Genomic DNA, 25420 nt, shown 5'->3' on the forward strand with positions numbered 1-25420 from the left:
CAAACATATATTCTTTTCTACTCTAGGCACAAGGCCTGAAATTTTGGGAGAGGGAGGTCAGTCGATTAGATCGACTCCAGTACACAACTGGCACTTAATTTATTGACTCCAAAAGGATGAAAAGCAAAGTCGACCTCAGTGGAATTTGAACTCAGAACGTAAAGACAGATGAAATACCACTAAACATTTCGCCCGGTGTGCTAACATTTCTGCCAGCTCGCCGCCTTATACAAACATATATTTCAGATGAAAGACAATTAATACTAGCAGTGTCTAGACTATTAGTACCTGCCAAGAGCCCTAGTTATGGGTCAAATAGCAGATGGTATTGTGGCTGAAACATAAGGGCTCAGAGGAGGGCTGGCCTCTAGACATGTGTCACACAGGACTATTGGATGTGGACATGCCTTGATGTTGGGTGAACCAATCTTCCTGTCTTACAGTTAAATAGGCCCTGTACCTAAAGAACAAGCTTGAGAAAATAGGAGACTAAACTAAAAATAATTCCAAATAAATCATCACCATCATCATTTAATGTCTGATTCCATGCTGGTAAAAGTTGGACTGCCTCAAGTTCTACTGTTTGCGTTGGCATCGTTTCTATAGCTCTTCCTAATGCCAACCACTTTACAGAGTGTATTGGGTGCTTTTTAAGTGGTACTGGCAGTAGTGAGGCCACCAAGTAACTTGAAAGACAAGAGCCCCCCTCCTTCCATTCTCAACTGATGTATGGTGTACTATTGAGGGAGAGAAACAGGGGTCTAGCAGTAGTAGAGGAGAAACATGGCTATCTCAGGTGGAAAAAGAGAGAGAGAGAGGCAGAAATAAGATGGTGTACATATAATGGGGCATAGACTCAAGTTACAGGGAGGTGTATATAGTGAAGGGGATTTGAGAGGATGAGTAAGTTCACAATACTGCAAATGGAGAGTGAAAGATGGAGTGGGGATTAGAAGGGTATGTTGTGGGGAAGAGATTTGACAAGACATTTGTGTGCAGGTAGGATAGCAAGGGAGAGTGGGAGACAGAGGAGAAGGGGAATACTGTGGTGATGGTGAGCATGGGTGGAGGGAAAGGAGGTGTCAGGAAGATGAAACATGGGGGAGAGGTCTGCCAGGGACAGATTGTTTGTAGGGTGGTAGGGCATGGATGTAAAGGACATGCATTTATGGCCTTGATTTTACTTGGCTGGATGTGTTTTCTCAAGCTTAGCAACGTGCCTGTTGTTTTGGTCCTTTGTCTTCAACTCAATGAAGCTCAACACCTGAAAATCATCTCTCAACACTTTGTCCCATGTTTTCCTCTTGCAGAGGTTCCCCCCACATTTAGAGATTGGATCTTCTTTATGCAGCTGTCTTCATCCATATACATCACATGACCATACCAGCGCAGTCTTCTCTCTTGCACACTACACCTGATGCCTCTTATACTCAATTTTTCACTCAAAACAATGCCAGTGTGCATGTCGAACATGCACACTGGCATTGCACATCCAGCAATTTGACACCTCTGTAATTACTTCTGTCTAAGGCATCTTCTTTACCTTGTAGCAGCTGACTATAATACTGCTACACCAGTTATTGGGTATGACCTCTTCTTGGACAACCTGATTAATTATATGGGTGACTAGGCCACACCTCACTCTGCCAGATATTTTAAGCATCTCAGCAGTAATTCCTGATGGGCCAGGGGCTTTTCCTGTTTTTATATCCTCAATTGCTTTATCTATCATGCTGCTATCAACTTGGATAGTTGGTACTTCTGTTGTGCTCATGTTAAGAAGATTTACCTTCACCCATGCATTCTCTACATTTAGCTGCCTTTCATAATGGCACCACCAGGCCTTTTTCTTTGCAGAATCACTAAGTACAAGAGTATCATCATCCATCGAAACATACATCACAATCTTGTTTGACTAACCTCATGCCTCTGGTCCTCCTGTTATAGAACATTGACAAACTTCTTCTTTTCTGTTTCTTCCCTAGCTAAATATACCTGTTGCCTAGCTTCTCTTCCAGCTACCTGGTATAGTTCTCTGCTACCCCGACTCTTACAGACCTGTTTCTTTGTTCTTATGGTCCTATCTACTTCACTGTTCCACTACCATGTCACCCTAGGTCTGGTTGGTGCTGAGCACCAGCCATAGATTTAGTCTGTGGCCATCAGTAAGTTGCCCCATAGTAATTTCCAGTTGGTCTCTGTGTTAGGTGTTTCTATCTCCTCTGCCTTGTTGAATGCTTCAGTTAGGATGTCTCTAAAGCTCTAACTATTCAATGGGTCCTTAAGCTTCCAAATCTTCCTTTTCCAAACTGGTTTGCTTCTTGGAGCCCTTCAAGCCTCAAATCTGAAGTTGCTAATGACCAACCTATGCTGAGGAGCACATTCCTTCCACGTGAAACTCTCTGCATTTATGAGCAACCATCTATTCCACTTTCTGGTGAGAATGTAGTCAAACTGTCTCATGTGGCCACCAGACTGATAGGTAATCAGGAGACTGGCTGGTTTCCTGAAATTAGTGTTGTAGACCATTAGGTCGTTAGCATCACAGAACTCCAGTAGCCTTCTTACCTCTGCATTTAGGGAACCAACTCCATAACCTCCACGCACACCACTGAAGTCACCTAACTGTTACCCAACATGCCCATTGAAGTCACCAGCCATGAAAATAAGGTCATTATCATTTGTATTGAGGTAGTCTGCAAAAAGGTATGATAAAATCGGTCAGTTTGTTCATCCTGCAGTTTCAGTTGAGGTTGTAAATGAGAAACGAAACAAACGAGCCAAGATATTTTGTATAGGGATGACAGGAAGTTGGAGTTGGTCAACGGAAGTGACAGCCATGCTGCCACCACTGCAAACTAGTAAACAAGCCACATGACTTTCATGGGATGAAAATATACGACTTTATGACAAAGACAAGATATACACATTTTCAACACATCAAAAACTTTCATTGGATGAAATTAATGACTTTTTCCCAGAAATTTCATAGAAAGAATCAAATAAAAAGGAGGAAACCAAACACTATCCTGTCAGAGTTAAACAATATATAACTAATGTAACTCAAAGAATTCTATTTAGTTTAGCTTAACAACTGATATTGATTTGAAACTAGTTTTAACATCTTCATGCTATTCTTTTCAATTTATAAACTTTTATTTTATATAAATTCTTATCATGTTCTCAATTCTAATAATAAAATAAAAGGGTTCTAGAATTAATGCTCATTTAACATAAAGTGAATAGAATTTGTAATTTAAGAAATATCAACCTTGTTGCAATAAAGAAAACAATTAATTCAGAGAGCCTCTATGCAGTCACTTGACTCACCAGACAACTCTTGGAGAGAGAGGGAGAAGGAGAGAGAGAAAGAGAGAGGGAGAGAGAGAGAGAGAGAGAGAGAGAGAGAGAGAGGGAGGGAGAGAGAGAAGTGGGGAGAGGATAAATTGGGTAATGTTGTCCCAGATACCTCAGCCTACAAAAATGGCAAGACGGTCAATGATAGAATTCTTTTGACTATTCTTTTGACTATAAGCTGCTCTATCAGGGTTAATTTGGAATTAAGCAACAATGAACTGATGACGATTTCCGTCATTTAAATTACATAAAATAACTGATTGCTAAGAATTGTAAATTTTGAGAAATTTAACAGCTAACAGCAGTACAATGTGATAAAAGTTTACAGCACAAAAGATGGAATGAAGAAGTAAACCTTTGAACAAAACTTTAAAAATGCTGATACTGGAATCTGACAAGAGCCACATAAAAGTGAAGACAAATATAAACTACAATTGTCATCATCATTATTTAAAGGCTGGCACCCATGTTGGCATGGGTTGGATGGTTTGACAAGGATCTGACATGTTGAAGGTTTGCATCATGCTCTGTATACTTTAGTATAGTTTCTTTGGCTAGATGCCCTTCCTAACACCAAACACTTTACAAAGTATACAAGGCGCTTTTTTTCCTGGCACCAGCTTTAATGAAGATCACATCATATCTTGCAACGTTAAGAATAGAAGCTGATTTTAGGTGGAGGGATGAGGGAATGAATAAGACGAGAGGAATAGTCGTGACAGAGTGTAACAGAGTAAGTAGTAAAGCAGTCACTATGTATATAAAGATGTATACACTACATATGTGTGTGAAATTTAAAGAAATGATCTCTCTACCAAATTACTAAGAATCAAAATGTAAAAGGCGAAATACATGATTTATATATACATCAGCATCTAGCATGTCACATTTGTGATGAGTTAGTTTAAATTATTTAAATACCCATTCATTAAACTTTTTTTTTTTCATAGATTTTTACATTCTGCTATGTAGATTAGCATTTTACCAGTGCAAAAATGTAATATTTTTATATAATATCTTTAAAATTGTATTCAGCATTACAATTACAATTCATGAAGTCTTTCTTTCTTTGTATTATTTCAAACACTGGCAACAATATAATTATTCTGGAATATTACAATATACCAAAAACAATGGTTCTATTGCTTTTGTGATATAGTAACCAAGTGAAAATTAACTTTTAAAATGTTTAACAGGAAAAAATTTCTGAAATTACAAATTTGAAAACTTTCTTAAAGAAATGATAAAGAATGAAGAAAATCAGAATGAACGCTATAACTAAATTACATAGGATGTAAATATTAAAGAAATACTTACAGGAAAATTCTTCAAAGTTTCATTTTTATTTTTCACAACACTGTTCTCCTGAAAGATACAAGAGACAAAGCAAGAAACCTACAGAACTAATTCGGTGTTGCATATGACATCAGAAGGAGGTCCCTCTTTTATATGCAAGACTATAAAACTATTCATCGTTAATTAATAAAATGACTTTACATTGACAGTCATATTACTTGATTGAAGTCAATACTTTTACCTGAGTTTTTATATGAGAGTTAGTTTAAATCATTATTATCAAACAATTTTAGTAAACATTGTCATTAAACACGAACATAATTAGCATCAACACATCCTAGAAGTAATGTTTTAATAAGAAAGATATTTCTAAAAACAGAAAGGCTTTTTTAATAAGTAGAATGAATAACCTCTACTTTTGACATTAAAGGAGGAAAGGTTAAGTTGATCTAAGTGCAACATATATGATGCCCTGAGATACACCAGAAGCTGCTTATTATGATCACTTCAAGATAGACTCTTTTAAGTAACAACATCAGATGGATAACATTAAGTAGAGGATATAGCAACATAATATCCTGAGTGCGTTTATGACCGATTCATTTTGATAACAATAACCATTTGACAATGTTATCTGTAATTATAATTAGTAGTGAATTGACAGTCATTAGAGAGTCATATAGAGTGACTCACAATATTTGTTCTGAATCTGTGCACTTTGAGTTAAAATACTGCCAAGATCAACTTTATCTTCCATTCTTTCAGGGTCGATAAAAAAATAAAAAAATAAAAATTCAGGGCAGCGGATTGGTGGAATAGTAAACGGGTCAGGCAAGATACCTTGTGGTATCTGTTTTGGATTTTTATATTCTAACAGCAATGCCTGCCATGACTAGTGCCACACTGTATTGGATCAAGTCGATGACCTTTCCCTTGAATAAATATTGGTGACATGTAGAGGAGACATGCATACATGGGCAACTACCAGTCATCCTCAAAAATCTTGCCCGGGCTGCACATACATGTAAAGATGCATAGTCAACATATACTGATGGAATCCTTACTCAGCAGTTTGATAACATTATTCTTTTCTACGCTAGGCACAAGGCCCGAAATTTTTGGGGAGCAGGCCAGTTGATTAGCTCAACCTCAGTATGCAACTGGTACTTAATTTATCGATCCCGAAAGGATGAAAGGCAAAGTTGACCTTGGTGGAATTTGAACTCAGAACGTAAAGACAGACGAAATACCGCTAAACACCTCATAACATCACTGATTATAAAAAATGGCTTCAACTATAATATGAAAATTTTCTTTTATTTCTCTACTGTTTTCAAATCACTTTTAAAAATTGTAAGTTATCAAATACTCAATAATAATAGTTACGAAAAAGATATTAAAATAAATACCTTACACAGAAAACTTTAAAAGAAAGAAAAATGAAAGAGAAAAAAATTAGCATAAATGACTAATGAGGAGATGGAATTGTTTTTATACAATAATATATAAATATGACATTATTTCTTGTTTGCACATTTTTTTTCTATATATCATCACCCTGTGCTGCACCAGCAATGTTTCCTAGGGGTCATTAGGATTAAAAATCCTTTGAATAACCAGAGATTTAGGGACGTCCTAATTGAAGCATTTGACAAGGAGAAGATGGAGACATTTAACACAGAGGTCAACATCAGGTACCCTGACCCAGGTGACCCAGTAGGGATTGATCAAACCCTAGCTTGTGTCAAATTAGCACCACCCTTTCTAGGGCTCACACCATCTAATCCACAGCTACTTTGTGGGTAACCTCCACTGCTTCCACACCCAACCTGATGACCTTTTGCCAACTGGCCCCTATGGTGCCAAGCATGTTCTAAGCTCTGCAGAAGGGATTGGCCTGCAAACTCACTGCATCCTATCTCAATAGGACTGCATCCCACTGCCTGTCACCCATTGCTCAAGATTGGAAACTTGATATAATAGAAACCATAAATATGGCTGAATCTTTGACTAAAGATATATTTTCAGATGGGGATTAATAAAGCAAGATGAACATGGAAAGGTATGCAAGATGATGCATTGTGAGATAATGGTCAATAAGAGGTGAGAAACAGAGCTAAACTGGGAATGAGAAGTAGAATAGGTTGATGTTACTTGAGAAAACTCGACAAAGAACAAAGAAAATTGGTGACAGACATCAAATGATGAGAAACATTATTAAAGAGTACCACTTACATAACATTCACAGAGAAAAGATGTATATAAAATGATAAACTATTGGAATGTCAGATAAATTCATTGGGTTTCTTTTGCTCATTTATTTTAATCCTTATTGTTCAGCAACAATTTTAACAGATGAATTAATAATACATTCTCCTTTGTTCATGACTTCTTGCAAACAGTCCACTAGCTTATCAATGCCTTAATGGGAGAAATCACCAGATTTAGGCTCAAACAATTCATTAAGCCACGGAAAGAAATAAAATAATTTATCTGACAATCCAATAACTGAATGTAAATAATGAGTGCATGTATTATACATACATATAAACATACATTTGAGTCAATGAGAGGACATTTATATAAATATCTGACAATGGTGGACAAACATATACACTTAAATAAACAAGAACGAAATATTTAAAAAACAAAAAGGATTATCTTTGGTAGTTTTAAACACTGAGATGAACCATGCTTGGCTTGGAAATGTTGAGAATTATTGTTAGTTTAAATTGTTGTTGTTGTTGTTGCTGGCACTCCGTCACTTACGACGTCGAGGGTTCCAGTTGATCCGATCAACAGAACAGCCTGCTCATGAAAGTAACGTGCAAGTGGCTGAGCACTCCACAGACACGTGTACCCTTAACGTAGTTCTCAGGGATATTCAGTGTGACACAGTATGACAAGGCTGACCCTTTGAATTACAGGCACAACAGAAACAGGAAGTAAGAGTGAGAGAAATTTGTGGTGAAAGAGTACAGCAGGGTTCGCCACCATCCCCTGCCGGAGCCTCGTGGAGCTTTAGGTGTTTTCACTCAATAAACACTCACAACGCCCGGTCTGGGAATCGAAACCGCGATCCTATGACTGCGAGTCCGCTGCCCTAACCACTGGGCCATTGCGCCTCCACTGTTAGTTTAAATATATATTCTCAAAATATCATCAATCCCTAACCTAGTCTGTTCTGTGCTGTTCACCACCCCAATCCACTCAGGTCCCTACGTCCACAATCTCTGGTTTCTTTCAACAGTTTTTGTAGCACTCTGAGTAACTGTGAAGAGATTGTTAGACCCTTACAGAGCCCTACCACAGTGGTGCGTAAGAGGGTGGGAGAGTATAATGTGTTTACTTGCAGTTAAAGCCCATATACTAGTAATAAGAGCGAGCAAGTAAACTTAGTCTTGATGTGGACCAAGAAGGCAACTGAGATTTTTAAAAACCAGTTCAATAGTATATAATTATTAGATCAGTTGCAGTCATTTAATCAAAGATCTGTCATAAACTTCAATCTGACAAATGTGACAAATATTTATTCATACTTTGTAGTATGAAAAAACAAAAAACAAAAAATGAAATAAAAGTTAAAGGTGTGTGTGTGAGTGTGCATATATATATATATATATATATATATACACACACACACACACATACACAAAGGTATGTGTGCACACAGAGCATATCCATAAGAAATGGTACCTCTGGGCAAATACCACAGTAAATTTGCTTTTCAATGATGTATATACATTAAGTATGATACAGAGATGGCTATTTTAATATAATCCTGCTTCTATTCTGCGACAAATTAAGATAAAATAATGCATAAGATAAAGAAAAAAACTCATGGAATATATCTATACTAACAACTTTGCCGGGTGCAGGTTTCTTCTCTTTCTTATCTTGCCAGTTGTTCAATGTTTGTATTTCTTTTTGTAGCAGCTGTAGTCTTTTGCCTGCAGAAGCAAGAAGTGTTTCCAATTCTGTTTGTAAGCGGTCAATTTCATCTCCTCCAATGCCTTCTTCTTGAGTTCGTGATAAGACTGAAGGAAGAAGACAAGAACAGCAATGATAACACAATCACACAACGCTCCTACTCTAAGTAAGAGGTCTCTTTACCTCCTACTGAAACTAATTAATACAGAAGATATGTAAGGTGAACAAATAAAAGAGACTTACGTTGTATTCTCCAATGGGTTTAAATGCAAGGACTGCATACTGGAGCTTCAAGATGGCTTCTACTGTCCTCATATGCCACAGTAAGAGAACTAAAGTAGACATCCTGTCTAGGAGCTCTGGTCACTCCGCATTACCAAAGTTTATGGTATCTTGTATTCAGTAAAGAAGCAACTCAGACAATTTATTTTTTGTGTCTTCTGTATGCAATAGATCAGTGCTCCACAACCAGTATGCAGTGGCACACTGGTGTGCTACGGGATGATGCTTGGTATGTTGTAGCGTAACCCGAACATAATTTTCCCCCTATACTTTTAGTTATAATTTTAGTTCAGGCATGCTGCTGTATTCTGAAAAGAATATGAGTATACTGCAATAGACTGACTGTTTCTGGCCTCGTTTCTTCTACCTTAAGGTAAGACACAACCATTCATACTTCTTTGTGAGATTGTGAACAGAGCAGTTGATCCAGTTCTTGAGTTTGTATAACAGTTACTGTAAATGAACATTCTTACGAAGGGAGATAATCTACTGATGCTTCTCACTATTCATCTTTACAATCAGTTTGGAAGTGTTAGTGAAACCACCTTTATCGTAGCAACAGTAGAGGATCACAGTTACATATGAGGCTGCCAGTGTATGGCTTAGTTGCTCTTTCATCACATTATGAAGAAGTTGGCAACATCCCTTGCAATTTCAAATCTAATAATGCCAATTTTCCAAGTTATAATACACCAAGACAGATCATTTAGAGTAACTGATTGAACATATCTTAAATGAAGACAGTAATGGGGTTTATAATTTTTACAAGGAATCAACTATTGACCATATATCTTGAAACTATTTCAAATTCATAAACTAAAGATAAATCATATAACGAGATGTAATATTAAATATATGTAATTTTTTATTTGTTCACAAGCAATTTTGTTTTTCTAAATGCAGTTCAGTTTAATATCAGGAAGTAGAATGACATGCAATTAGAGCAGAACAACAGGGACATAAAGAAATTATTCATTTTTGGCTTGTTGCTCTCTGAAGAAAGCTTTTGATAGATGCACTTGAAGTAGTGATACAGTTACTAAGAAATTTAGGAGTAAAGGAAAAGTTGGTCAGAGTAGTGACATGTGAAATGTATGAGTGGACAGTGGTAAGGATGAAAGTGGGTAACAATGACGAATTTGAAGTAAAGGTAGGATTGTATGAGGGGTCAGTGTTAAACCCCAATTATTTGTATATGTCATGGAGGGGTAGGCACAAAAGTTTTTATTTTGGGAGTTGTTGTATACAAGTGATATGGTGTTGACAATAGAGAGAATGGATGGCTCAAAGGAGAAGAATAGACGGAGATAAATGTCATGAAGGTGACTACTGGAAAGACAAAAGCAATGACAGGTGATAAAGTATGTACTTAAGTGGAAATAAACCAGGAAGTGGCTATGAGCAGAGCGAAAGAGGAGCTTGGAATGAATTCCATTAAATGTGTTAAGAATTCATTACTAACATTCATTTCTAACCAGTTTTCAAAACCCTCATTACTACACTATATTGCTGTCCAACTGAATCATCTCTTCCAATCCTATCAAGTAAAACCTTCAATTTTTCTGTATATTTCAGCAAGATTCCAGTTAGCGTTTTAGTGATACTGATTAAAAAAATATTGTCCAGGCATTACTATTAGATAAGCTTCTCTGTTTGGTGTTTTAGAACATGACCTTTAAGCCAACTATTGAGAAGAAGACCCATCAAGTCAAGTAAAATTGCAGTCGTAGCAGATACTGGTGTCACGCAAATGGGACATGTGCCGGTGACATGTAAAAACATCCATTATACTCTCAGAGAGGCTGGCTTTAGGAAGGGCATCCAGCCGTAGAAACCATGCCAAATCAGAGTGGAGTTTGGTGCAGCCTTCCAGCTTGCCATCTCGGATCAAATCGTCTAACCCATGCCTGCTTGGACAATAGATGTTAAATGATGATGATGATGTGTAATATGCACTAGGTTGGATCATCAGAAGAGCAATAGAGTGGAAGAATTATTAATCAATGTGTATAATGGGAGCTACAAATGGAGGAAGTAGTATGAAGATGGTAGGTACTTCAATGATATGATGACTAGAGCAGCAGGTGGATCAGACCCATTGCTGGTAGCCAGAGCGAGATGCACTTGGAAGTTCAGGGAAATGAGTAATATGAATGAAGTGAGAGCTACTGAAACTGAATGGAATGGTGTTTGCTGTATGTGTAAGAAATAGTATGATTTATGGGTGATAAATACAGAGCAGCGAAGGCTGGAAAGAATAGTTCAGTGGATGGAGAGAGAGAGAGAGAGAGAGAGAGACAGAGAGAGAGAGAGAGAGAGAGAGAGAGAGAGAGAGAGAGAGAGAGAGAGAGAGAGAGGGGGAATGAATTGCAGAGGTGGGTGTTGTAAAGAGGAATGAGATAAGATAGTGGGGTTATGTGGTGAGGAAAGATCAAATGATTAGGTAAAAGGAATAATGAAAATGAATACTGAAGGAAGTAAAGGAAGGGAAAGACAGAAAAACGAGGGCAAAGTGGTTGGGATGGTGAAGCTGTAGTGGAAAGGGCAAAATGGATATTTATCATGGGGCTCCCAAGGCTAACCTCTGCCTCTGCAGGAGAAGTAGTCTTAAAACACTTGTGTTCTGTATCAAATGTTATTATGCTACCATAGTTTTAAGACGCTGCTTCATTTTCTCTTCCTTTTATGTATATTTGGATATAAAAGTTTGACCATCACCAAGTTGCTAGAGTTGCTATTATGGATTATCTGCTTAGTACAGAATATAAAAGATTTCACAATTGGAGTTATGTCAAACATGAATGGAATTTACTTGTAAAGCAGTTTTAAGAAACAGCTACCCATTAATCTGCTTGGGATAACCATATCATCCACAGGAAGAAAAGGTAATGAAAATACAATAAAGATAGAATTAACGAAGTAAATGGTCTAAAACACTTTAGGGCATATAAAGCTTATGCATTTCAACATACTGGGTAAACAAGACAGATATATTCATAAAGAAAACTCACCTGATGAGTAAAGCGGACATGATTTTGTATGATCAACAGGTTTGAGATCTGGAAATTGGAGGGGACAATCTTTTGAGTCACCTATCCCTTTACCTTTTCCCTTCATGATGTCTATAATGAAATAAATACCAGAACAAAAAGATATTTAGTGCTTCATTTCATTATTTTTGTTTTTTGCTCAAATATTATAATGAATAATATAACAACCAATACAAAAAGAAAAATTAAGATGGTGAGAATAATTATGTGACAGGATCTGACTAGCCAGAGTGCTGTGTTGGGTTCCAATGTCTGCTTTGTCCAGCGGTAGAAATCTTGCCAAAGCAGACACTGGAATGTAATGCAGCCTTCTGGCTAGTTAGATTCTGTTGAATAGTCTAATCCATGCCAGCATGCAATACAGTTATGAAATGATGATGATGATGATGACTGACTAAAATTTTTCAATATAAATTTTGTCATCTCTATCATACATAAGACAAAATAACTCATTTCAGTGGACAAATATTCTAGCTACCTGGTTTATTTGATTACTATTTCATGACACCTACAATTATGCACACACACACACACTATATACACAATCACTATCAGAACTAGAGAAGAAGTTTCAGGTGTGGAAGTAAGGTCTAGAAGTGAAGGGCCTTAGAGATAACCTAGCAAAAACCAGAGTCTTAGAAAGGAGGAAAGCAGACAAATCCCAAATCCCCTCAGGTTCTGATCGATCTGTAGAAAAGACGTAGATAGAAACTCCATAGGATGTACCTGGTGTAAGCTATGGACACATATAAGAGGTACAACAATATCAGAGGAAGGTTAACAGGGAAAATAGTTTTTGTGTGTGAAAGGTGCACAGGTACAATTAACACTAAAAAGGTACAGAAAATAGATTCCATTGCATGCCAGCGGGGGAAACTAGAAGTAGTTGATAGCTTCCATTACCTAGGTGACCAAGTCAGTAGTGGGGGGTGGATGCTCGAAGAGTATAGTTGCTAGAATGAGAATAGGCTGGGCAAAGTTCTGAGAGCTCCTACCTCTGCTGGCAACAAAGGGCCTCTCACTCAGGGTGAAAGCCAGACCATATGATGCCTGTGTGTGAACAGTCATGCTACACCACAGTGAAACATGGGTTGCGACTGCCAAGGACATGCATAAGATATGAAGCTAGTATGCTTTGTTGGATGTGTAATGTCAGTGTGCATGCACGATAGAGTGTAAGCATCCCGAAAGAAAAGTTGGGCATAAGAGGCATCAGATGTGGTGTGCAAGAGAGGCAGCTGCACTGGTATAGTAATATAATGCATATGGATGTGGACAGCTGTGTGAAGAAGTACCCTTATGGTGGAGGGAACTCTGTAGAAAAGGTAGATCCAGGAAGACATGAGACAAGGTGGTGAAGCACAATCTTCAAATGTTGGGCCTCATGGAGGCAATGACAAGTAACCGAGACCTTTGGTGATACGCTGTGCTTAAGAAGATCCATTAAAAGCACCCTTCAAGCGTTAGGTGATATGCTGTGCTTGTGAAGACCTGTCGAACCAAATGAAATCATAGTCGTGGCCGATGCTAGTGCCATCTGAATGCAACTAGAATATAAATCTTTCTTTATTTTGGTATGTACGTATATGTTCCTCTAATTTTGTTTTGTATATAATAGCGATTTCACTGACCTGACCTTGGTAGTTTACTGCTCAAGGATTGAACTTTAATACACACATTATATATATACATATATATATATATATATATAACATAAATGGGGTCTAACTATGTCATACCTAGAACCAGCCCTGAGTCAGATCTACCAAATTGGATTTGGTACTTATATATCTACAATATCTTACCAACACCTGATACCTTCATGGTTGTTTGACCTCACTGTGAACCCTATACGTTGATATACCTTGATTCTATTGAACCCTATAAACTGGTCTATATATATATATATATATATATATATATATATAGGTATGTTGGTGCAAGCAAGAAAAATAGAACTCAAAATACGAGTATATGTATATTTTTATGATTTTAATGATTATCAGTATCTTATGATATTTACTTTGTATTACATTATACTTATTTATCGTGCATTTACTTATTAATTTTTCTATATGTGACTGTGGATTTTCAGGGATAAGTTCATGAAATTTGTTTTTTTTCTCTAAAACTATGTTGTTGGCACTCCGTCGCTTACGACGTCGAGGGTTCCAGTTGATCCGATCAACGGAACAGCCTGCTCGTGAAAGTAACGTGCAAGTGGCTGAGCACTCCACAGACACGTGTACCCTTAACATAGTTCTCGGGGATATTCAGCGTGACACAGTGTGACAAGGTTGACCCTTTGAATTACAGGTACAACAGAAACAAGAATAAAGAGTGAGAGAAAGTTGTGGTGGAAGAGTACAGCAGGGTTCGCCACCATCCCCTGCCGGAACCTCGTGGAACTTTAGGTGTTTTCGTTCAATAAACACTCACAATGCCCGGTCTAGGAATCGAAACCGCGATCCTATGACCGCAAGTCTGCTGCCCTAACCACTGGGCCACTGCGCCTCCACTCTCTAAAACTATATATTTATATATTTTATACTGTGAAACTTAATTTAATTTTAATTTTTAATAAACTGAATTTAAATGAGTTTCTACCTGTAAATTTGGATTTTTATTCCTAATATTATTATTATATATACATAAGGATTGTATGATACTTGTGTATGAACAGCAATGCTACTTGATAGTGAGACAAGGACTGATTGCCAAGAAGGTGCAAAGACCAGAGAGGAATGAAGCTAGTATGCTGTTTGATATGCAGTGTTAGTGTGCATTTGCAACAAAGTGCAAATGTATTGGCAGAAAAATTAGGTATAAGAGAAATCACATATAGCATGCAAGATAGAAAACTGCACTGGTTTGGTCATGTGATGCATATGGATGAGGATAGCTGGATAAAGATGTACCAATTTAAATGGATGAAACTTATGGAAGAGGGAGACCCTGGAAAACATGGGATTAAGTAATGAAGGCTGATCTCAAGTTGTTGAGCCTCACGGAGAAGATATGTGCCCAAGGTCTGTTACAGTGAAAGTGAGGTCCTATAAGCCTGTGTATGCTGGGCTCTGCCCTTCACCCAATCTGTACATCAAACATCCCCTTCATCTCATCCTCTTAACACCCATCTTACTCTTCTAATATAGTGCTACTTAGATGTTGTAATTACTTGAGAGCAGAATCAGCACAAATTTTATCCCATGCCTTTTGCACTTCCACTTACCTCCTCCTTCCCCTAGAACCACTTCCTATTAACATCCAACTCTCATTCTCATTACCATCCCTTCCAACACTATTTTTCATTGATCACCCACTTTCTGTGCCTTCAGTTTTCTCTCCTTCTCCTCTGAAATACATCTGAGATCTGCCATACCTCATTTTTAACACCTCTCAAAGCTGCCATCATTCTCAATACCTTCTCATAGCTGCCATCAGTGACCTCACCACTGTTGTAGCTCCACTCACTACAGCTACCCTCATGTTCCTCTGACTTCCATCTGTCACTGTACATCTCCCAGCTTTCTGGTCTATATACAGGATGCCGCTTGCCACCCCTCTTTCTCGATCCACTTCTATCTTTCTCACCCCACCTCCATACTGACGTTTTCTACCAGCCACACCACCCTTGTACATAATTCACTACAATCTCCTCAACCTCTATCTCTAACCATTTGTTACTCTCCTCTCACACTCTTATGAAATTAACCACCCTCTCTGGTCCACTGTCTATATTCTCTCATACTCATCTTCTTCTAACTTGAGAGTTCACCTGGCAGTTTGTCTATCTTTATCTTCTTTCTATGTGTTTTCACCTTTATATAATGTGGAGTAACCTTTATCTCCTCTATACCAAGACACCTCTGCTTATCTCTCCATCATATTTTAGCCTCTAAACATCTGGCATAAAGCTACTTTCCCCCTCTCTCAAATACAACTCCACTCAATTGTGGAAACTTTTTCCTTATCTTTTCTTGTCTTGCAAATTATTTGACAATCTCCTAAGTGCTGGTGGCATGAAAAAAAAAAAAGCACCCAGGTCCATCATAAATCACTGCTGTGATAACTTAGGCTATCTGGCAGGTTGGCATATGAGCTAGTCATTCACATAGTAAACCAAGTTGTACAGGAGGGTGTCGTAGCCAATGACTGATGTAAGTATCATTGTCAACTGTTATAAGGGCAAAGATAATGCATTAGAGAGAAGAAACTAGAGGTATGAAGTTTGCAGAAAGGATTATAACACAATTGGGATCTATTTTAAAACGGGAGCCACAGTATTTTCTTAACGAAACACTTTGAAACTTGGAACACTGGTAGAATGTGTCATATAAAACATCTTTTTCTCTTAGTCTTCTTTAAAAAAAAAAAGAAATCCCTAAGTTATTCCATGTTAAAGTTGTCGTATTTCTGTAATTTCAACCAATCACTGACGTCCATTCAGCCGATATACATTAAGTGCCGACTACATAAACAAACGATTCTGAAACAATTCTATCGGTGATAAAATTATTATTTCCTTGTCAATACAAAAATATTTTTCTGTTCTATAACACAAAATAGATAAGTATACGAAGTTTGAAAGTCTTTCGGTACCAAAAACACTAAGTAAAACATTAATGAAAACTGTGGCCCCCGTTTTAAAATAGATCCCACAATTGATTAGGGAAAGAGTTACCATAGACATTATGCAGTTTGGTTGTTGTGCCAGGAAGAAATACAAGCCTTGTGAGACAATATAATAGAAGTATCCAGCTAGGAAGATGTCCCTATACCTGGCTTTTGTTGACCTAGAGAAAGCTTTTGATAGATTTCTCCACTCCACGATCTGGTGGTCACTAAGAAAGCTTGAAGTGGACATTAGATTTCTTCTAATGTATAGGTGGTTCTCTAGAATAAATGACAGCTTATGTTACCAAGGAGACCTAATTAGGAGTGTAAGAATGGAGGTATTTTGAGAGTATAATTGTCAAAATAAGAACTGGGTAGAGTTCATGGAGCAAACAACTCATCTCCCTCAAATTGAAGGACAGACCGTATAATGCTTGAGTGCTATGTGCAATGTTATGTGGTGAGACTTAGATTTTGAATGCGCAGGCTAAAAATAAATGAAGCGAGCAGATGGCTATCTCTCTAGTATCGGTGTCATAAAAAACAAAAAAGCACACCCAGTACACTCTTAAAGTGTGAGGTTTCGTTGAAAACATAACACCTCTCGAGTACTGGTAACACGAAAACGAAAAGTATCCAGTGTACTCAAAAGTGGTTGATGTTAAACCAAATAAAACGCGAGTTAGAATGGTCACCCTGACCGTCCAGGTCAGTATGCCCGTTCAACCCATGCCAGCACTGGACAGCGGATATAAAACGATGATGCTGACGATGTGTATTTATGTATCTATTTACATATATGCATATGTGTGTTCATATATATATGCAGATATGTATGTGTGTGTATATATCGGCATCATGAAACTAATTATGAAACATTGGTTTCTAATAAGATGTAAGAGGCTTTAGTTTCTCATAAAACATACAAACTCCTATGTACCGAATGCTTCTTTTCTTCGTTTGTAAACACAGACGTTCAGGAATGCTTTTCTCTCTTTCTCTCTCCCTCTCAGTCAGACCATCGATCATGTTAACCTGACTACTGGCCCGAAATCCAAAATAAAAACAAGTCGCACTGAAAAATATTCCTCCTTTATTAAAGGTGCGATTATTAACGTGAAAAAGTATAATCTTGATATTTTAATCGCGTCTCCGTTATAATTTCAACGAATGAGCCGGTTCACACACCTGAGAAAAAGGAATGTAAGGACTTAAAAGTTACGTGTGTTTATCTCCCTATAAAATTCGATTTTTCAGTGCATATTTCTAATCGCGCCGGGGATCGATGATACAAATCACCAGTAGCACATTGCGTCCGTTGAATACAGTGTATCCAACTTAAAAGAACAATAGGTTAACCGTAGTCAAAAGAAACTGTTATTTAACTTATTTGAAAATTGCAATTCCCGAAATGTTGTTATATTACAATACATCTCATGAAATTGAAAAGACTAAGTGGGGTAAGATAATTCAGAACCAAAAGAGAACTCCGGTGGTAGTCAATGTTATCCAGAGAGTATGTCTCAAAATAAATAAATTGGATATGTAATTTTTCAGTAAATTTGTTTGACAACAATATTAAAACCACTTCAAATGCAAAATTGATTGCTTGTGTTCATTTTGATACACGGACCAAGTAATACTCTATTAATACAACTACAGCCCTGACGATGAAATCCATCTTTTATCAGTCTATAAAAAAACTAACTGATCAAGAAGGCTAAGCAGTTTGGGCATGATCAAGTAAATAAAACGAACAAAATGATAAATGTAAAGTTAGTGGTCAAGTAGTGCAAATTCATTAAAACAGAATTGCGGATGGCTGCACGTGGATGTCACAAATGCAATTTTTGCAAATTCCAAAACAAATTTCTGCCAGCACGAAAGATGCAAGCTTCTTTCCTCATAGCTCATGCATAATTTAAACTTAGGTGGAAATATACAAAGTTAATAAAAAAAAAACTTCCTTGAACACAATAGATTTGTTAGCTTACCTTTCTAATATGCATTGAGTCGGCCATGAAAATTAATATACGCCAATAAAAAACAAGCTTTTAACCATTATTAAAAACTAGCCAATCAAATTCCACGACCCTAATTTCTGTTGGTAAACTATGGACAAGTGGCAGAAAGATATAATATATTTTTCTCTGATATATAAATTCTTCCTTCTTGCTTTGCAGGTAATTTGTGTATACTTAATTATCTAAATAGTACTTATTTGTTTACTTAATATTTTTCTTTTGAATCTGAAGAAATATTTGTAGATTACATGTATTTTGCTGCATTCAAACAAAAAAACCGGTCTCAATGTTTCCCTTCCAGCTGCATCTATTTCCCCCAAATCTCAATTAGCTGAGCTTATTGGGAGTTATCCCCTTGCTTGTTCTTAGACGTTAGAAACATGTTATTTCCAGGGATAATCGAAGTGTTTATTTTTAACTCACTTTATTCGAGACCTGAAAGCTTATAACTTGTATAAAACCTTTCTGAAATACTAATAATGCATTCAGTTATTTATTTCTCGATAAAATTATTGTAAATAGTCAGGGGGAGGTAATGAAAACAATCGAGAAAATGAAGAAAACTAAACTAACTTTGTCAGTCACGAAATATAAAAAAAAAATGTTTACAAACAGAATTGTATATTTATTTAATCGAAAGTGTTCGTTATGTATTCAGTTTAAAGGATACCAGTTACATATACCATTATATAAATTGATCCTAGCGTCATTTTCGTGCAATTGATACTACATGAATTCATCTAAATAACTTGATAAAGGCGTACGCCACATGTTAAAAGATTGTTTACATTTTTTTCCATGTGTATCCAGGTATTTTGACGTAGACACCATTTAGTTGGGCCTATGAATTTTATATTATTACTAACAATATTCGTATTTTTTAAAAATAAATTCATCGATGATATATTTTGGAAACACTTCACTGACTTGTATTTGTTACTTGAAATAATATTTTTCTTATTTTGTCAGTTTCGTTTTCCAACTTCTATTGTTTTCATTATCTCTCGTTACTCTGCTTTTTGGAACGAGTATTTCGACTATACTGGACTTATCTGCAACAATAAATAGAGAAGATACAAACTTTCGTAAATGTTAGCGTAACAAATACCAAAGATTAAATCACTTACACACTTTCCTTTTAGATATTTACGAGAAAGACGGAAACTTTTAAATCTAAGACATATAGAAAGAAAATCAGTTGGATCGATGGCAAACTCTAGGGGATGTTTAAAAAATGGAATTATTTAGATGAAACGCGAAACTTAGATGAGGTATTAATCTGGATTAACGGTGAACTTGTCTGCTTTATACTGTACTTGCTTTGGTGCACTGTTGTTGGTTAGCCCCAGGTCAACCCCCTGATGAAGTAGGCCCAGCCGAGACAATCTTGTATTTTTGAGGTATGCAGAACTACATGATCTAACGTTCTTTTCTTACTTAAAAAAAGGTATGATGCGAAGAAATTTGACTGCTATTTCTAGCCTAACGACCACGCGGTGGTTCCCTTTTGGGAAACAGGTGGCGTGGAAGGTACAAGATGTTCTTTGTGAGCTAAGTAGAGTTGTCTGTAAACCAGTCATAACTATAGTTTGGTCACTCCTACCTCCTTAGGGCTTTGTTTCCTTATAATTTTTTTAGTAATGCATATTTCTACGTAAAATTTTGTTAAGGGATATTTGAAAGGTGTAGATGATGTTTCGCCACCCTTATTAAACGTCCATGTTCCACGCTTGCAAGGGATCTTATGGGCACAAAGACTGCATCGTACTCCAGTGTCTGCTTTGACATGGTTTCTACGACCGAATGCTCTTCCTAATACCGACCACTTTACAACCTATACTGGGTAATTTCTCTGTTACCAGCATTAGTGAGGCTACCATGCAGTTTGCAGGATTACAAACCCCATGGACGCAGCTTTATGGTGGGAGATGAGGGGGGGGAGATGGGTAAAAGTATGAGAAAAAGGATCCGGAGCAGAGTAGGTTTCTTTCTGTAGAGGCGCCACATGAACAAATATTTTAGGAAAGACGGTAGGAATGATTGAGTAGAGATAGAGAGCGATGGGGTGGGGAAAGATGTCAATATCTTTTCTTAACAATTCACTTAACTCGTTCATGATCATTATACAACATGCAGATTCTCCCACCAAGAAGAAAAAACAAAATAAAACGAGTTCATTATCCAGTTTGTTATTGTTAATTATCATAATCAACTTGAAAACTGGAAGGTACAAAAAAAAAAATAGTACTTTTTGGTTATCTCACCCCCATCAAAAAGTTGGGTTATCTCCCCATGGCCTACTCAACGATTTTGTTTCATCTTATTTTTTATGCCTGATTAATTTCCTCTACATTATGAATTTTTTATGTCAAAGCGAAATTTGCGAAGATGAAACATCCAGTGTTTCTCTTTCTCAAGGAAAAAAAAAAAATTCTTCACCAAGAAAGGCAATGCAATAACAGTCACTTTATGGATTTCTCAGTTGGAAGTCAAAATAGATGGTGGTGTAGAATTCATGGATGCAGACATGAACAAGGAATAAGAACAGAAAATTGGTTTACTTATTCACGTTCATCTTTGCGTAAAGTAGCACTTTTCATATAATGCTGGGCACACAACGTGACTAGTATCAAATTTTGTGAATATGAACTCGAAATGAAAGCCAATTGCGTTGTTGACTCGAATAATTATTTGAGAGAAGTTTGTGTTTGTGAAGCGCACATTTCGGTTAACCCAAGAGTGATTGGAGTACCCAACATGACTTGAAATTAATGTAAGTTTGTTCACTAAAAGAAAAAAATTGTGTCGGAGGTCAACTACCTCAACAATGGATTTTTAGAGGTATTTGTAGAGAAACAACAGTGTTTCATGTTTATTGTCCCTGACAGGTCTGTGACAACACTTCTTCCAATAATAGAAAATAATATAAGACTTGGTACTACCATCATAAGTGACAAATAGTCAGCATATAAAAATATAATATTGGTCATTGTCAACATCACACTGTTAATCATTCTCTACACTTGGTCAGTCCTACTAATAGAGCTCACATTCAAAATATACTTTTCTGCTCTAGGCACAAGGCCTGAAATTTTCAGGGAGGGGGCCAGTCGATTAGATTGACCCTAGTACGCAACTGATACTTAATTTATTGACCCCGAAAGGATGAAAGGCAAAGTCGACCTCTGCAGAAATTGAACTCAGAATGTAAAGACAAATGAAATACCTCTAAGCATTTTATCCAGCATTCTAATGATACTGCCAGCTCGCCGCCTTAAATAATTGTTTCTACTCTAGGCACAGGGCCTTGAAAATTTTTTGGGGAAAGGGACTAGTCGATTACATTGACCCCAGTGTGTAACTGGAACTTATTTCATCGATCCCCAAAAGGATCAAGAGCATAAGTTGACCTCGGTGGAATTTGACCTAAGAATGCAGCAGAAGACGAAATAACGCTGAGCATTTCACCTGGTGTGCTAACAATTCTACCAGCTCGCTACCTTTCACACCCAAAATATTGAAAGACTTTGGACGAGTGGTAAAGAGAAAAAAAGACAAAATGGCACTCACAGAGGTCTACTGGACTCACCTATGTGTGAGTTTATGTGGCAACAAGAAATTAGATTAAAAGGATTATATCCTTTTGATTCAGTGCTTCAACATATTGACTTTTGGCATCCTCAATAGACATGGTATGACTTGTTATAAAAATGTTATCAGATTCAACAAGATGTTTAATTTTTTCAATTTTCTATGGTTTGTTACAAAAATATTATCGGATTCAATAAGATGTTTAATCTTTTTGTTTTATTGAGGGTTAAACAATTTTTTTAGTTGAGGGACAAAACCAAAAGTACCAATATTTTTCATAAAACGGGAAGGGGGAGATAACCCAATTTTTTAATGGGGTGAGATAACCAAAAAGTACCAAAAAAAATTTCCCAGTTTACCTTTATCCTATTTACTATACAAATTGAAAATTTTCAAAAATTCAAGTACTTTTGATTTGTGTTGTAATAGGCAAAAACCATAAACTGAGAAACTTTTTTGGTGCTTTCTTCCAATTTCCATGTTTATTATGAATAATGTTGATCATGATAATGTTATTTTTATGTTGGGCAATGATCACGAGCAAGTTATTGAATATTTAAGAGGCATGGATTTCTTTTCTTTTTGAGTTAAAAGAAAAAAATTCAATTTAAAAAAATGTTTCATCAAAATAATTGTCATCTACAACTTTGAAAACATATCTCCGCAAAAGGTATTATTAAAAATAATGTAAGGAAGCAAAATCTCTAGAATTGGAGTGCTGAATCTTTGACAAAGACAATATACTCTTTCCTCAAAGTGCTATATAAAAAATGTTGGTGTTGGTACTGGTACCATGTAAAAGGCACTGGTTGCTGGCACCATATAAAAAGCATTCAGTAGATTCTGTAAACTGGTTGGTGTTAGGAAGGGCATCCAGCTGTAGAAGACCATGCCAAATCAGACTATGGGACTTGGTGCAACGTCTGATCTTGCCAGTTCCTGTCAAGCCATCCAACCCATGGTAGCAGGGAAAGCAATCATTAAATAATGATGATGATTGGTACCATGCAAAGGTAGAAAATGCCATTGTAACAGCCATAAAATGTTAGGTTTGTCATGAACCTTTAGCACTCATAAGGCTGGAGCTTAAATTGGTTTCTGTTATGTATAAGTGATTAAGATTGCAACACTTCCCCTGAACAGTACCCCAGTCTGTCATGGGGTTAATTTCCCAACTCCTGCTAGAACTCATTTGCAACTGAGTAGACTGGAGCAACAGGAAATGAAGTGTTTTGGTCTAGAACACAATGTACCATCTAGTCTGGGAAATCAAAACCATGATTTTATGATCATGAGTGCAACACTCTCACTCCTAGGCTATGAGCCTTCACTGTAACAACCTTAACACGATAATGAATATGTAAATGATAGGTGTTTTATTAGATTGCGAGGACTGAGATATCTGGTACCTTGCTGTACTCAAGAAGACCTGTCCTCCACAGCAGAAGTGTTAAGGCTGCCCCACCTGATGAAGAGGATTGACCTGCAAGAGCCTTCTTCTGCTGCCACATAAAATGCATTCATGCCACTGCCATATAAAAGCAGCCAGCACACTCTGTAAAGTGGTTGGCATTAGGAAGGGCATCCAGCTGTAGAAACCAGGCCAAAGCAGATGACAAGAACCTGGTGCAGCTCTCTAGCTTGCCAATTCCAGTCAGACCATCCAACCCATGGAAAACAGACATTTAAGGATGATGATAGGTTAGTGGAAAGCAGTTAAATAACATCAATAGCACTATGCAATAAAGATAGGTGGCCACTGAGCTGAAGTTGTGAACAGGATTCATTGCACATTGTTCATGTTAATGTCCATGGGAAGAGCTGTTGGTAGTGTTCTGGTTAGTTGACTTTTTATTTTAATATTTTAGTCCAAAGGCAAGCTGGCAGAAATGTTAGAACACCAGGCAAAATGTTTTGAGTTGAAATTCCACCGAGATCAACTTTGCCTTTCATCCTTTCAGGGTTGATAAATTAAGTACCAGTTGCATACTGGAGTCGATCTAATCGACTGACCCTGCCAACAATTTTGGGCCTTGTGCCTAGAGTAGAAAAGAATATTGTAGTCCAAAGACAATATGCAAAGCTAGTGGACTTTACAAATCCCATTTGATTGGTTGATAAGAACAATGAAGTAAGGTTAATATGGTTTATGTCCAGTTTGAACTTTTGAAAGAAAACATAGGACAAGTACCAAAGCAGTCAAAAGTATATGGATAGTTCTGAGTGCAGGCGAGGGCATTGCATTGTAAGAAATGCGTGTTTATACAAATTCATTAGCTTTTCTTTCACAGTAAAGTGTAGATTGTACAATGTTTGTGTATGAAGTGTGGCAGTGAGATGTAACCCCTGAAAGCAGAAGGTTTGTAAAAACCAGAACAAAATGAAGTGATTATGTGTGATGTTAGTGTGCATGAACAGCTGTTATGTACAAATGAACTGAAAGAAAAAACTGGATACAAGAGGTATCAAATGTTCTGTGCTGGTACAAGTATGGGACGTGTATAGATGACAGCTGCACACATAAAGATGTGCTTCATGTTTAAAAAGAGGGATAGAAGCAGTTTGCCTCCCATTCAACTGCAGTTGGCAGCTATTTATGTGATTTCTACCCAAGCAGCTGTATACTTCGCTTCCAACCCAATGGCAGTTGGCCATATTACCACTCAGAATTAAGCATCCAGATCATCTTAAAGAGTTTATTACTGTGTCTGATGCAAATCTAATTTAAGCTTTTAATGAAAATATTTCAACTTCTTGATACATGTTGAGTTAGAATGGGACGTCTGGGCATTGACGTTTTGGCACAACTGCTTTGATGATGGACAATTTGACACTGCAACATGTGTGCGCATACACATACAACCATACCGAAGGGAGAGTAAACAGAAATATTGATTTCAGATGTTGGTACAAGGCCAGCAATTTCGGAGGAGGGGGTAAGTCGATTACATCGACCCCAGAATTTAACTGCTACTTATTTTATCGACCCCCCCCCCGCTAAAAAGAAAGACGGATGAAATGTCACTAGCATTTTTGCCCGTCGTGCTAACGAATCTGTCCGCTCGCCGCCTTAGGACTAAACATTTTGTCCTGCACGCTAACCATTCTGCCAGCTCGCTGCAGGGTAAACAGTAATATTGGCTCCAAATCTTGGTACAAAGCTAAGCCAGCAATTGTAGAAGAGACTGCAAGTCAATTACATCGACCCCAGTTTTCAGCTGGTACTTATTTTAAAGATGAAAGGCAAACTCAGGACGTAAAGTCGGAAGAAAT

General features: G+C 37.1%; 2 protein-coding genes across 3 annotated transcripts in view; one reads left to right on the forward strand and one right to left on the reverse strand.

Annotated features, from left to right (window-relative positions):
* The window catches only part of LOC106868587 (transcriptional adapter 3), a 43479-nt gene extending 24814 nt beyond the window's left edge, over nucleotides 1–18665 (reverse strand). For both annotated transcript variants that reach the window (XM_052968163.1, XM_014913929.2), the window contains exons 1-4: nucleotides 18527–18665; nucleotides 11877–11987; nucleotides 8515–8690; nucleotides 4675–4722 (exon numbers count right to left, since the gene is read on the reverse strand). In XM_052968163.1, coding sequence (XP_052824123.1) covers nucleotides 4675–4722; nucleotides 8515–8690; nucleotides 11877–11982 — 330 coding nt within the window. In that variant the 5' untranslated portion in view covers nucleotides 11983–11987; nucleotides 18527–18665. The remainder of the gene's footprint in view (nucleotides 1–4674; nucleotides 4723–8514; nucleotides 8691–11876; nucleotides 11988–18526) is intronic.
* LOC106868580 (GPI mannosyltransferase 2) overlaps nucleotides 18644–25420 on the forward strand; it is a 13319-nt gene continuing 6542 nt past the window's right edge. The window contains exon 1 of the mRNA XM_014913908.2: nucleotides 18644–18715. Coding sequence (XP_014769394.1) covers nucleotides 18647–18715 — 69 coding nt within the window. The 5' untranslated portion in view covers nucleotides 18644–18646. The remainder of the gene's footprint in view (nucleotides 18716–25420) is intronic.

The sequence above is a fragment of the Octopus bimaculoides genome, chromosome 5, assembly GCF_001194135.2.
Source record: "Octopus bimaculoides isolate UCB-OBI-ISO-001 chromosome 5, ASM119413v2, whole genome shotgun sequence".
NCBI classification, from domain to species: Eukaryota; Metazoa; Mollusca; class Cephalopoda; order Octopoda; family Octopodidae; genus Octopus; species Octopus bimaculoides.